Below are 14,030 nucleotides of genomic sequence, written 5' to 3'. Positions count from 1 at the left end.
CAGATATGAATAATCACACCATTTGAAAAAACTAAATAGTACTACATATACCACACAGCATTCTAGCGCTAGGTTTCTCCCATTCAGTGAGGCTGCCATGTTTATACAGCCCCCTGCTGGACATTTATTTAAACTTCGAGTGCAAGAGAAAAGTACTGGGTCAGTAACCAAAAGGACCATTGTGAGATGAATTCAGAAGAAAACCTGTATTACGATCTGTGGAGAACAGAACATTTCAACACATCCCACAACTGTTTTAAGAAAAACTATAGTTTATTATTTCACAATCTAAATGATCTTATACAATCACAAATAAAAAGTACATATCGTAAAATGGCTGATCTTTCTCAGATGCTGATAAGGCTTTTCAGTCAGGAGTTAACTGTCCATTTACGGACAGTTAACACTATGATTACGAAAACCAAACGTCTCGACAAGAAAACGACCACACACAGACCATTTTATGAGAAGTCAAATAAGGTCTCTAAACAAACATTCCACAAGCCGTTCCTATTCACACCCAAAGCTTAAAGGACACTGTCAAGTAAAACATCCAAATGAAGTAGGCCACACTCATTGTACTTCACAGGGAAACCTATTCAGGTTGGTTCTCTCTTGTGGCTCCAGGCAGGTTGTCAGACATGTGGTTGACCCCAGAGCATGAGTCAGGGATGGACAGGTCACTCCAGAAAACTGTCCAGCGTGAGGCAGGTAGAGACCTTGGTGGGAGCTGGGCGGGAAACCTTCTTTCTCCTGGCCTTCATAATGAGGGGGCGAATCTCTGACAAAGGAGACTGGTGTAGTTCAGTGAATGAAGGAAAACGTCCACAACACCGTCACCAGCTCCTACTCTACTGCCTCCATTAATGACCACTACAAATGACTATTGATTAGTGACAAACACACATCAATCCTGGCGAAGTGGTCCCAGGAAAACCACCTCTCCCAACATGTTAAGAACACAAAAGGGGCAAAGGAAGCAGAGGAATACGAAGACAGAGCACATTCCCCCACACGTCAATGCGTCACATCGTAACGGAAACGTTCAATGGCTTCGGGTTCACCTGAGGGCACTTGATGGAGGACCCGAGCTGGTCCCACCACGTAGACGTCACCTTGAGGACGCCTGGCCCCTAAGACCCACACAAATGTCTACAGGTGCACCACAGAGAGCTCTGTGGCCTTCTGTTTCCAGATGTATGGTTCATCTGGGGTAGACGCAGCCAGCACAATGCATTACCGGGCGTGCACTGCCTTAGCCTGGGTACTTTATCTGACATTCCATACCCTGTAATTCATGTCACATGCCATAGTTTGGCCTTTTGGTCATCTCAGTGTTCAATATGCAGACAGATGTTTGTGTGCCACTGATTGTTTGCCGATAAACTAGAACATTAACATTAAATAATGCCATTACATATGGAACCTCAATTTTAGAATTAGCAACATAAGTCAAAATTAGAATGTTAATATTTGAAGAGTGAAAAAAGACAAGGGTCTTTAGAACATGACCTAGAATACAGGGAGTGGAATGTAAGCTGAAGAGACTGGCACCCAGTAAGACCAGAAGATCACAAAGGACCCCAGACTGCCGCTTCACGGTCCAATCAACTGTCAACAACAGAAAAAGCACAGGAGCACAAAGACAGACAGAAGAGTTTCGGTTCCTAAGGCAACAGGCAGTTGAATTGCCATCAGCCATCAACTGGCCAGTACTACCTTCTGTACAGCACACATCACCCAAACTTAACCAGTATTACTTTCTGTACAGCACACATCATCCAAACATAACCAGTACTACCTTCTGTACAGCACACATCACCCAAACTTAACCAGTATTACTTTCTGTACAGCACACATCATCCAAACATAACCAGTACTACCTTCTGTACAGCACACATCATCCAAACATAACCAGTACTACCTTCTGTACAGCACACATCACCCAAACTTAACCAGTATTACTTTCTGTACAGCACACATCATCGGAAACATAACCAGTACTACTTTCTGTACAGCACACATCACCCAAACTTAACCAGTACTACTTTCTGTACAGCACACATAATCCAAACATAACCAGTCCCACTGAATATACAGAAAAGCCCCAAAATACAGCCTTGCCCACATTAAACTCACATTGCTGCTCAATGTTTACATAGGTACTGGTCACTTTAATATAGTATCCAGAGAAGCCTGCTCTTTGCACTTGTACGCATTGTTTCTAGAACAAAACTCACATTAACATGTTACCATTGTATGTAATGTTCCTATTGCATTTTGATGTTCCTCATTACTGTTCCTCTTACATTTAAATTATCTTTGATAAATTCACAATTGCTTTGCGGAGCCAAAAACCTGAGCATTGTGATACACCTGCCATAAAATGTGCTATTCCATGAAAATAAACAATGAATTTTGACTATATAAAAGGTATATAAGGTACTTCAACACCTCATCAATGACAATACCAGTCAGGAAACTTCATTGTAGCAAAAGGATACAGGTTGGAAGAATTTAGTCCTTCCTCCAAGTCCATCGTAACCACTTCTGATCTGGAACATGAAATTGTCATACAATCTTGTTACATAATTGACAGGAAACAGACAACGAGGCAAGTGGAACGTGTGAGTATGGAGTGTTGTTAGAGAAAGACAAGATTTAAACCTACAACTCCTGGCTTATTTTTCTGGGGGTCCAGCATGCTGCCGAAGTTCTTCTTCCTGAACAGGATGGAGTTACGGAATAAGGTATCCATGGATGCCTCCTCCTCTCGGGTCTGAAATAATGTATTTGCACTTAAGCAGATGCTCTAATCCAGAGTGATGTATGAAGTACATGACACCTTTTCATATGTTTTTACAACACTGGTCCCCTTGTGGGAATCCAACCCATAACCCTGTTGTGGAAAGAGGCATGTTCTACCAACCGAACCATGTGGGACCTACACTTAATTAGAAAATCTAGCTCTAAAATGCATTAGGTAGACAGCAGATGTTCCTACAGACAGCAATGCAAATACATTTAGTGGGGGGGGGGGGGGGGTGATGTACCCTAGTTATACCATGACTGAGAACACATTCTCATTTACAACAATTCAATCTAACCACCAGACAGTTAATGGTCAAATGCTTTATCTAGTAGGCTACCTCCAAGCCCAATTAAATACCTTGCTGCCAAATCTGGCGATGTTGCGGTCTTTGGTGGGAGAGGACGACACCCTGAGAAACAGTGAGATATATTGTAATCATCAACGCTTGGCCTGTTTAATGAGCCAGTAAAATGCCTGTTGTCAACAAAACACTCCAGAGACTCACGCGGCTGGGTCCAGGCGCATCTTCTTAGATGGGACCGTCCTCCTGTCCACTGGGTCAGGGGTGCTGATGTCAAAGGTCATGTTCAGGTCAATGTCCTCACTGTTGGCGGGCTGGTGGAGACAGGGCTGTTTCAGCGCCACTGGGGCAGGGCTGACAGACAAGGAGATGACCCAATCAGTCACAGACATCACATCTGTGTACTAATAGTATACTGAAACAGATTGAATAACACACGAAAAACCCTTCTAGGGCGTTCGATGAAATGAAAATAGATTCACAAATATTTTGACTAAGACGGTATTATGTCAAACACACCACAGGTCACGTTTATATGGGATTTCATTCCATGCCTGACCCAGTCCTCTAGCCATCACAATTGGGCCCTTGGCAAAGTCGCTCAGATCCTTATACTTACCTATTTTTCCTGCTTCTAACACATCAACTTTGAGGACAGAATGTTCACTTGCTGCCTAACATATCCCACCCACTGAGAGGTTCCATGATAACGGGTTCAGTGTTATTCACTTCACCTGCCAGGGGTCATAATGTTATGGCTGATCAGTGTACTGCTGGTTTTTGGTGATTTCCTAACATTGGTGATGTTTTAGCGTTTTGAAGTGTTTTTCATTAACTCAGAATTAACTAAAAACTATTATGGCTGATGACGAGATGATTAGATGAAGAGATTATCAGTGTTATATATATTTATTATATACATGTAATGTGAGTGACAAACCTCTCAAAGACAAGCCGGCTTAATGCTTCGTTAGTGCGTGTTGGCGTGCTCAAGGTCTTTTGAAGAATCTCCACTTTCTTCTTCAGACTCTGTGACAACATCAGAAGCAGAAATATGAAATTCTAAAGAAGTTTTAAAAATCAACTAAAGTGTAATGAGTAAAGTATGAATAAACAACTATGACGTTAGAATGAAATGCCACAATTCCAGTTGTATGTTGAATGCGGGCTCCTTACAGAGATCTCTTTGTCTGCATTTGTTAGGTCTTTTTGGACAGCTTTCATGTCATCCTTGGTGCTGTTTAGTTCCATAGTGGCTTTCTGTAACTACACAGACAGAACAGACTGAGTGTCAGACTGAATCAATGAAACAGACAGGACAGACCGCATCACAAAACATACTGTTACCTTGTTGTTCGAGGCAAACACCTCCCTTTTGAGTTTTTCACACATTTCGTTAGAAGATCTGATGCTTCCTTTTAGGTTATCATATTCTCTGCAAAGGAGAAAATCAGCCAGATGAATTTGGGGATTTGTATATCGTAAGGGTAAAAAAGTAAATGCTAGAAGTTTGGTGTTCTTTCATTGCTGCACATTAAGAGAAGGAGATGCTGTACTTCTTCAGAGAGATGCAGTAGATGGAGAGCTGCTCCACGGCAGCATGGCCCACACCCATGTCAGTGATCATTGACTCCACCTCTGTCCTCTGACCCTGTAACAACACATCCAGACTGGGAAAGGCAAGAGCACAAGCACGCACGCACGCACACACAGTAAAATATATGAGTCAGTATAGCATGGTTTGGTTTGGCAGAGTAGTGTAAAAATACATTGTGTGAGTGTCTCTGTGAGCCACCTCTCATATGTTTTCAACTTGGTCCGTAGTCTCTGGGCCTCATCCTTGGCAGCCTGGGTCTCACTCTGCTGGTTCTCCATGTACTTCATCTGTTTCTGAAAGATCCCAAATGCCAGAAATGTAAGAAACACGTCGGGTAGAAAGGGGTGTGTAAAAATGTTCAGCGTTGTGCGTTCGTGACTTGACTTCCTACCCTAAGAGCTGAGCAGAGCATCTCTTTCTCTCCAATCTCCTTCCTCAGACTGTCCAGGTCTTTCTTCTGCCTGTCCACAATGTCCTTCAAGCCCTCTACCATCTTCAGTCTGTCCTTCCAGTCTCTCTCTGCAAATAAAAATACGAGTTAATATTTATCTGACCAAATACAAAATAGTTGTGATCTATTAAGGCATTTATCAGTATTGTATGGTGGCCCTTTACCTTTAGTAGTTAAAACTGCTTTCATTCTATCAAGCTCATTCTGTAGGAGATAAAAATGAAATATAGACAGAACAATATTATCCCCAGTTCACATTCAATGACAATGGCCATTTGAAGTTGCTGAAATGTACGTTTCCTCTTGGTGTAGGCCTACCTGCAAACTCTCTGGATCAGCACTGGATCCCTCTTCACCACCAATGTCAAAGAACAACTTATTGATAATATGTCTGGTACTAACCTGAGGAAACAAAGAGTCCAGACAAACATGCACAAGCACTTCTTGTGAAGTCATTTTGAGAAGGGATCAGATTCCAACGCAAAAAGTAGTTGTCAATACAACAAAGATTGTGAATGAATATTCAGAGTTCAGAAGTGGATGCCAGGACATCAGGTTTGCCCTAGCTACCTGTTTTCTACATTGTGGACAGGTCTTGTTGGGGGCCGTCTGAAACCACTGAAGAAGACTGGAAGCAAATTACAAAGGGGAGCAAGTTACACACATCAGACATTTAAAAATATATTTAGGACACTACATTTCGCTAAAGCCACAAGTTTTAGTTTGTCATATTTCCTTCATGCTGAGCGATAACTCACCAGTCATAGTGGAATGTGTGCCCACAGTGGATGGCAGACACATCTCTTGAGTGATCGAAGAAATCCGAACAGATGGTGCAGTAGGCACGAATAGGCATATTTGAAGACCACCTTGTCAAAAACGCAATGACAATAGTTAATCGTATATGTGTTCAGATTTGGCGTTATGGTACTAGCTAGTTACTTGTTGTCGGTAAAAAATGTTATCACTTCTTCTAAACACAGTAGCTAGCCAGTTGATAGCTGCTAACATAAGCTAGTGGTGGATGTTATCTTTATGGGATGTCACCTAACTGACGTTGTAGCAGCACAAAGTGTTGCCTGCATTCACCCGTACTTACCTAAAGGCTACTGCGTATAATTTAAATGTTTATAATTCATCTCAATTCTCTTTTACAAATTAACTTGTTGTTACTACAACAAGCTAGCTAACACAAACAACACTCGCGCCACGCAGTTCGAACGTAAAAATCTCCGCCTCTTGCGTGATTACCGTACGCTGCGTAACGTTGACGATATACAGTGAACATATTCGGCGCTAGACCGCAGCATTTTAGAAGTAATTATTTTCACTCCCACAGTGAAGCAGCGGCTTGGTGAAATAACAATGCATCAGTAACGAAAATGTAAAAAAAAATAAGACGAATCTTCAAAACCTCCTGGAAAAAATACAGATGAAGTTGTAACCGGTTGGAACGTACCAATTGGTAGAGAAAAAATACGTCATTCCCCATAATTCAACCATAGAGCAACTGTTCTCCCGTGACCTATTTTGAAGACGTGCTAGCCCAACCAAGCTAACTAGAGGCAACGATTGAAACTGCAATATACGGATAACACATGTTAAAACATGTATTTTAATTCGACACGAAGAAATACAAGGTAGCTATGATCATTTGAATACACACAGGAATATGCTTTATCTAGCTGCCTGCCATTTAACTACATAGCAGGTAGCTAGCTTACGGGTATGCTAAGTAGTTCGCAGCTGCAGTTGATGTCTCAGCAGGTAGGAAACAGTACGATCAGCCTAAATTGTAAATACTTATGTGACACACTGGACATTATTGCCCCTGGCTTGGTAGAATGTAGTTCCGGTCGATTTTCCCTTTTGTCTTTACTTTTATACTAACATATGCTCAGAAGTTTTGTAGGCAAAACTTTTAGTCGAGATGATGATGAGCAACACTACAGTATTGCTACTACCGAATCAGATTTTTGTGAACTGAGGTTGATTTTTGCTCTCTTTGTGGATTTGACAGATATCTCAACGTAACCATGTATTAAGTAAATAAATAGTCGAATGACTTATGTTGTTGGGTTACAGGTTGTTGTTGAATTAGTAGGCACTTGGGATGGCTGGAGACGTCCACAACAAGGGTGTGTCATGGGAGGTCCAGCAGAATGGCACCCTGGCACCAGTTGACCGTCTGCGCAACGATAGGTCGGAGAGCCCAACCCCAGGTCTGGTAGAGGGCACAGAACCAGGTGGGCAAGGCTACTCAAATGGTGGCAAAGGGCATTTCAGAACGAGATGCTTCATTGTCAGAAATTCCATGGTTGTCTTTAACAATGTAACTTTACATTCTTTATGTTGAAATATATAACAACTTATAATATAGCGCATTTAAAATTCCATTTTTCCCCCAATAAAACATGAAATTATAATTATTAGCTTATTTGGAAATTGAATATGCTACTTTTTGTTATATACAGTTCAAAATAAAGGATGTAATAATTTCTCAATCAGCTTGTACCTTCTTGGTAAAAGTTGAATACACCTTTACCCCAGGTTTGGCACTTGAAAATCATCACTGTTAATAATCCGACTGTTAAGGATAGTCTTTCATGTTGTTTCACTTCGATCACACCTACAGCGTCAATGAGCTTTGGTACACTGGGCGTTCATTCGTTTCTAGTAGATCACTGCAGTTGCAGTGTTGCTTTGCATAGGCAGTGGCAGAGCGTTCTGTGGGTCACGTGTTGGATTTATATGTATATCTGCCCCCAAGCTGACACCAAGATGGCGCTTGAACTACACAAAACTCTGAAGAAACTAAAAAACATTTACCCGGAGGTCCAACCACACTGATACCAGGCGAAGAAACCTCTGAAACCTCATGTAGCAGGGGATATTTGTCTTGAACTTTGAGACCTTTTACCAGCATGCAGATGCACAATTGACAGCATACTCTTAAGCGTTGTGCAGACAGATCGCAGTGATGTGTTGCCCTATGGTACATTTTACATAATCACCACAATCCATGTGTCGCATCACAACAAGAGTAAATACTGCAGAAATGCGTGCAACGCAGTCCGGTAGATGTGTCGCAGTGGTGCGGATTGCACTCCATTGGAATGAATGGGCTTTCCGCCGCCACGCAGATGGCTTCAGCATTCTGTCCACGTGAGGCTTCGGGCCGCATCCCTGCCGGGTATGGCAACTGCACTACAGTCAGCACAGTGGTCGGCCAAGGAAGGCCACAGATATCCTCCAGGTCTTCAATCACCTGAGTCATGAGCTGGTATAACTTCTAAGTGGCGGAGAGCGTTCAGGAGCATTATAACCAGTACAGAGAGACGGGATGAAAGCTTCCACCCCCAGGCCATCATGCAGTTAGTTCAGTCTGTTTGCTGATCTGCACCCTGGAGCCGTTTGGCACACAATGGACACTCCAGCTCATTCATGCAACTTCACAACGTACAACATTGGTCACTTTCCAATTTTCCGTTGTCGAAATGAAAATAAAGTGAAGGTTACCGCTGCCTCATGGTCCGGCAGCAGGCTGTCCCTGGTTGTGTCAACTATTAAGGCAGTGTTGTCATGTGACTTTTCCAAGAAACAGTTTTGACACAGTTTATCTATACTACTTCCTAAAGAATTAGAAATATCCCCTCTCAAGAGCTCAATTGTTTCCTTTGCCATGCAATTAGTTTGCTTACTGGATTTAGAATATGTGGTATTTTGAATGTCATTGGTTTTGCTTGTGTCTTTTGTTACGTATTCAATCATGGGAGTATGTGTGTTGGTTTAAGATTGTCTTGTTAGTCTTCTTTGAAGGTCATTTACAGATTTGTTTTTAGAAAAGCAAGTACAGTAATCAACCCTTCGGGAATTATTAATTCTGTTGGTTTTGCTGATAAGAACACTGATAGGTGATTCTCACCCTATTTTTAAACCCAGGTCCCTTAAACCAGAACAAAAGAGCAATTCATTGGCCATTGACCGGCTCATGCTCTGTGAGTCTCATTTGTAGCCTGAGAGTATTAGATGAGATGACGATGTGACACAATTGTACTCTGCCCAGCACAGACTTGTTAGCAGAGTTTTACAGAGGCTTAGGGTTAGTCGTCACAGTCAAAGCAGCTCACTTGTCGGAGTATCCAAGATGACCCATTACCTGATGTACTTTATTAGCGTTGTAAAAACAAAGTCACATTTCTTTTGCCTGTAGATGTCACTGTTCTGTCAACTGACCTTTGTAATTAACAATTTAACATGGTAATATTTAACCCAGGTTTTGCTGTCAGGACAGGCAGTTATTCTGATATTGATTAGGATGGTTTTACGTCACCAATTACCGTCTTACAAACATCTCGACTTCACAGGTGCTGGCCAGGAGAGTGCAATGTTTGTTCATGCACAGTCTTTTGAGGACCTGACTGCTGACAATGAGGTGCCCACCGAGACAGAACCTAAAGGAGACTCTGTGCTAGGGGAGTCAGTAGAGGAGGAGGCTCTGTGTCTGGCTGCTGAGGAGAAGATCCAGGAAGATCTGCAGCCAGCGGTGGCGTTAGAGGAGGAGGAGGTGCGCTCAGAAAGCAGGAGTAAGGAAGAGGATGTGTGTACTGAGGCCTGGCGTAGCCACAGGAAGCATGTGTTTGTCCTCAGCGAGGCAGGCAAGCCAATCTACACCCGCTACGGCACAGAAGAAGCCCTCTCCAGTACCATGGGGGTCATGATGGCCCTTGTCTCCGTCGTCGAGGCAGACAAAAATATCATTCGGTCCATTCACGCAGGTTAGCCTCACGAGATAAAAATATATATAACTTTACATGCTCTTATCATATGACATGAAGTATGAATTGCATTATCAGTACCCTGAAAATGGTGTATTCCGTTAATTTAGATGTTTCACTGTCTCTTCAAATGTGCTGTTTCAGATGGTTACAAAGTGGTGTTCCTTCGCAAGACCCCTTTGGTCCTGGTGGGCGTGTCCCGGACCTGTCAGTCAGACCTTGAGCTGACCCGTGAGCTGCAGTACATCTACTACCAGATCGTCAGTCTGCTCACCCTCACCCAGCTCAACCACATTTTCCAGCACAAGCAGAACTACGACCTCCGCCGCCTCCTAGCAGGCTCAGAGCACCTCACGGACAACCTTCTGCAGATGTTGGACCGTGACCCAGGCCTGCTCCTCAGCGCAGTCACTTGCCTTCCCCTGGCCAGCTCCACCCGTGACCTGGTTTCCTCCAGCCTGCAGGCGGCCAAGGCGAAGAATTTGGTCTTCTCCATCCTTCTGGCTGGGGACCGCCTAGTGACCCTGGTGCGCAAAAAGGACCAGTACCTGCACCACATGGACCTGCACCTGCTTTTCAACCTGGTGGGCTCCTCGTCCTCTTTCCGCGAGGGTGAGGGCTGGACGCCTATCTGCCTCCCGAAGTTTAACACAGCCGGGTTCTTCCATGCCCACATCTCCTACCTGGAGCCGGCCTCCGACCTCTGCCTCATCCTGGTTTCCACCGACAGGGAGGATTTCTTCAACCTGTCCGAATGCAAGCACCGCTTCCTGGAGCGGCTGAGCAGACGCAGTGCCTACCAGGCCCTAAAGGAGGCGCTGAAGTGCCCCAGCTACTCTGTCACCCAGGTCGGCATACCAGAACTAAGGCACTTTCTGTACAAGTCAAAGAGCTCCGGCCTCTACACAAGGTGAGCATGGAGCATGTACCGCAAACACACATCTAGGTTTCTAGTTGTGGTTGACAGTCTTCCCTGGCAGCTCACTTCTACTTGACTCATTCTGTATCTTTGTCTTCATCAGCCCTGAGTTGTCCTTACCATACCAGTCTGAGGAGGAGCAGGAGAGGCTCATGGGATTGTACCAGTACCTCCACAGCCGACTGCACCACCCGAAACGACCCCTCCGCTCCGTCTACCGCTGCGGTGAGACTGAGAACCTGATGGCTTGGGTGAGCATGGTGTTAAGTTTAATGTAATAGTCTACCCATTTCTGTACAGTATAATGTTGTGTCCCATCTTAAGGATTCCTCCTGATCTTTGGATAGTGAAGTGCCTGTCCAGACTACCTAATTGTCATCCTCCTAGCTGGCCAATTACAGCCTACCTGCATGAATATGTAGTGCCAATGTACAGGCAGACATTCTGTTGTGGGGGTACGCCACACAATTTCGACACAGAAGAGCTGCTTTTTAAAATGGATTCGGTGAAGAGGACAATTGAACGTAGAGCATGAGGGATTGAAGAAAAATGCCTTCATTGGCACCAAGTTTAAATGACATTTCTGAAATCCGTCATGTTTTTTTTTATGACTATCCCATAATGTGGTTATTCAAGTCCTATTAGGATATATAGTTAGTTGTTTATACTGCATGGTATTTAGATTTTCTCCAGGTTTCAATAAAGTGACTGCTAAATGCTAACCTTACATATAAGTTAGTATCATAGCTGGTATACAGATACTGCGGGTTGTGGTCAGTTGCTTTTAGCTGTAATCCAGTTGATTGAACATGTTGGGGTTGACATCAATACAAGCATCCTACCTTTCACCCAAAATAAGTTAAATGTATGGAAATTGGGATTGGGTAAACATTCAGGATCTCTCCTCTTGCGTATTTAATAGATATCTGGAAGTAGTCTTGCAGTGCATTATAAATATCGTTCTTCTACGGATCTCTTCAGGAATACCTGTAGTACCACGTTAATTCATCCCCATTCTAAACTGCCTTCTTCCACGTCAACCCTACCTCCCCCCAGGTGACGAGTGGCTTTGAGCTCTACCTCTGTTTCAGTCCCCTGGGTACCAAGGCTTTGGCTGTGGCTGCTGTCAATAAGCTTCTGAGGTGGATAAGGAAGGAGGAGGACCGCCTCTTCATCCTTAGTCCACTGACATATTGAGCCCCGAGCCCTGTTCACCCAGCTGACCGATCCACCGCTCCAAGAAGCCTGGACATCTGAACCTGCTGCCTTGTGACTGTTGAAGTCGGACGGCCACTATTTCAGGCCTTGGTTGTAGTGTCAACAAACCACAATACATCACTTGTGCATATGGGGTGTATTGATGTCACACTGCATGGAGCGCTGGTTAGTTCTACCATACTAACATGAGGTTAGATGCCTTAGTGTAAGGTAATAAACATATCAGACTAAGGTAATAAACATATCAGACTATTTTTATATAAAAATATATAGAGATTATATAATTAATCATGATTGGTGGGTATTATCATTGGAACTGAGAGCAAACCTATCTTGAAAGACTTTAGCAGTAATCGGGACTTCAGCATCAGGTTTAAGGAGTGGTAAGTCAGTAGTCATATTTGGTTTCATTTGAGATCAGCTTTGTGAGTTATTTTTGCACACATTGACAATGTAACAAGCAATTAACTGGATATTTATGTGGTGGCCATCAATGGTTGCAATAGGCCCATGCAGTCTGTGGGTACTTTTTGCTGACCAAGGTTTGCTCGAATGTTTGCTACGTTCCAGAACTATTTGTACTGAGCCATGTTTCCACAAATGTTCTTTAGCAGACTTTAAATTACGTCAGCTCCTGTTTGTGGGTATAGTGAGGGATGTGTTTCCTGGACAGTTGCCTTGCTGATAGTTCCCCAACCCAAAACCCCTCACGTTTCTTCAGCTGGTTCATTACAGCACAGTTTTGGTTCATTGAACTTTCCGGAACGTAAAGTTTACTTTTTTAGTGATTGGTATTGAAATCCTGTTCTGTCATCAGGGCTTACACAACTACTATGTAATTTTTAGGTTGATGTGCAGTTACTCTATGGGAATAGAGACATGTAGCAGACATTTCAAATAATAACAATGTTGACATTTGTGATGCTGAGTTACTAAAATGTTATTTTTCAAACTAACAGACCTGATACTGTAGGAATCACCATCTGGACATAAATGCTGTTTGTTGTTTTTGCAATAACCTAGAGATATACCATATGAAACAGATAATCTTTAAAATGTGCTGGGTTAATGTATTTGTACAATTCGATTCCATGTCTGACATGTAGGCTAGTTGTCTATCAGGGTAGTTTTAGACTAGCCAAGATGATCTATCTAGGACAGGGTATGGAAGTCAAGTGCAAGGGTTAACTTTCTAGGAAAACCACATTCCTGTGACTCAATACTACAAATTCATCTCACTGACTGTGATGTTTATGAAACTCAGAATTAATCATTACATGCATACACTTCAAATGTTTTCCATTTACATTCTTACCATTAACATTTTTGTTGATTGGAATATTGTTTTTAATGCTATATAATTATTTCTTTTGATTTTCCCTGCCAAAGATGCTGTACTTTGAAACTATATTTTAAGATGGGAATGTCTGTTATAATATATATATATAATTTTTTTTATGATTTGGATGGAGTTGATGATTGGGATGAATTTTCTATTCGCTTGGTCTGAAAATTAATAGCCACTGGCTTGTGGGCTAGTTTAATTTTAGTCCATTGCATTTGATTGACTTAAACACTGTGATGTTCAATCTTGATTTTTTTTTTTTAATGTTCTATAGTAACAATGGCTTTCCATAATCATCTAACAACTGGCTTCAGAGGTGTTGAATGTAGTTGTATTTAGTAACTATTTAACCACATGCAAAAACTATTTGACCGTTGCTTTCAAAAATTGCTCATAGACTTAGTATTATTCTAAGATTCATGTTCATTCCAAAACCTTCACTTCAGCCTAAGCATCACAAAAGCCAATGTATCTGAGTAATTTGCCATTCTTATTTAGGATTTGCTTTATAAATAAATTGGATATTCATTTTTGAAGTGAAGGGGCAGTCTTCATAATTCACTGTAATTTTACGCACTCACTTACAGTATTGCCAGTTAGAAGGCTAGT

General features: G+C 42.5%; 2 protein-coding genes across 3 annotated transcripts; one reads left to right on the top strand and one right to left on the bottom strand.

The window, feature by feature from the left end:
* Positions 1–33: 33 nt before the first annotated feature.
* On the bottom strand, positions 34–6,938 carry traip (TRAF-interacting protein). 2 transcript variants are annotated; one of them, XM_010906128.4, is made up of 16 exons: positions 6,886–6,938; positions 5,920–6,030; positions 5,732–5,789; positions 5,480–5,563; positions 5,326–5,365; positions 5,102–5,229; positions 4,909–5,003; positions 4,670–4,783; positions 4,461–4,548; positions 4,290–4,379; positions 4,054–4,142; positions 3,318–3,467; positions 3,170–3,221; positions 2,672–2,779; positions 2,505–2,555; positions 34–794 (listed from the first exon to the last, which is right to left on the bottom strand). In XM_010906128.4, exons 2-16 carry the CDS (start codon positions 6,015–6,017, stop codon positions 681–683), a joined length of 1,359 nt encoding a protein of 452 aa, XP_010904430.1. In that variant the 5' UTR covers positions 6,018–6,030; positions 6,886–6,938; the 3' UTR covers positions 34–680. The 2 variants fall into 2 exon arrangements, with proteins under 2 accessions (XP_010904430.1, XP_010904429.1); XM_010906127.5 differs by lacking the exon at positions 6,886–6,938 and adding an exon at positions 6,261–6,389.
* Positions 6,509–13,957, top strand: mon1a (MON1 secretory trafficking family member A). The gene is made up of 6 exons (XM_010906126.5): positions 6,509–6,801; positions 7,247–7,407; positions 9,529–9,939; positions 10,084–10,849; positions 10,962–11,109; positions 11,915–13,957. Exons 2-6 carry the CDS (start codon positions 7,275–7,277, stop codon positions 12,053–12,055), a joined length of 1,599 nt encoding a protein of 532 aa, XP_010904428.1. The 5' UTR covers positions 6,509–6,801; positions 7,247–7,274; the 3' UTR covers positions 12,056–13,957.
* The last annotated feature ends 73 nt before the right edge of the window (positions 13,958–14,030 follow it).

The sequence above is a fragment of the Esox lucius genome, chromosome 17 (genome assembly GCF_011004845.1).
Source record: "Esox lucius isolate fEsoLuc1 chromosome 17, fEsoLuc1.pri, whole genome shotgun sequence".
In the NCBI taxonomy this organism is placed as follows: Eukaryota; Metazoa; Chordata; class Actinopteri; order Esociformes; family Esocidae; genus Esox; species Esox lucius.
Note: the sequence above shows the minus strand (reverse complement) of the source record. Positions and strands in the feature narration are given on the sequence as shown.

Excerpts from the sequence above, each read along its gene's own strand:
- traip (XM_010906128.4), bottom strand. The coding sequence starts at position 6,017 with ATGCCTATTCGTGCCTACTGCACCATCTGTTCGGATTTCTTCGATCAC. Across the intron at positions 4,380-4,460 it reads TGTTTGCCTCGAACAACAAG|TTACAGAAAGCCACTATGGA; the intron begins GTAACAGTATGT and ends CTGTCTGTGTAG. Across the intron at positions 3,468-4,053 it reads AGCCGGCTTGTCTTTGAGAG|CCCTGCCCCAGTGGCGCTGA; the intron begins GTTTGTCACTCA and ends CTTGTCTGTCAG.
- mon1a (XM_010906126.5), top strand. The coding sequence starts at position 7,275 with ATGGCTGGAGACGTCCACAACAAGGGTGTGTCATGGGAGGTCCAGCAG. Across the intron at positions 7,408-9,528 it reads GGTAGAGGGCACAGAACCAG|GTGCTGGCCAGGAGAGTGCA; the intron begins GTGGGCAAGGCT and ends TCGACTTCACAG. Across the intron at positions 10,850-10,961 it reads AGCTCCGGCCTCTACACAAG|CCCTGAGTTGTCCTTACCAT; the intron begins GTGAGCATGGAG and ends TGTCTTCATCAG.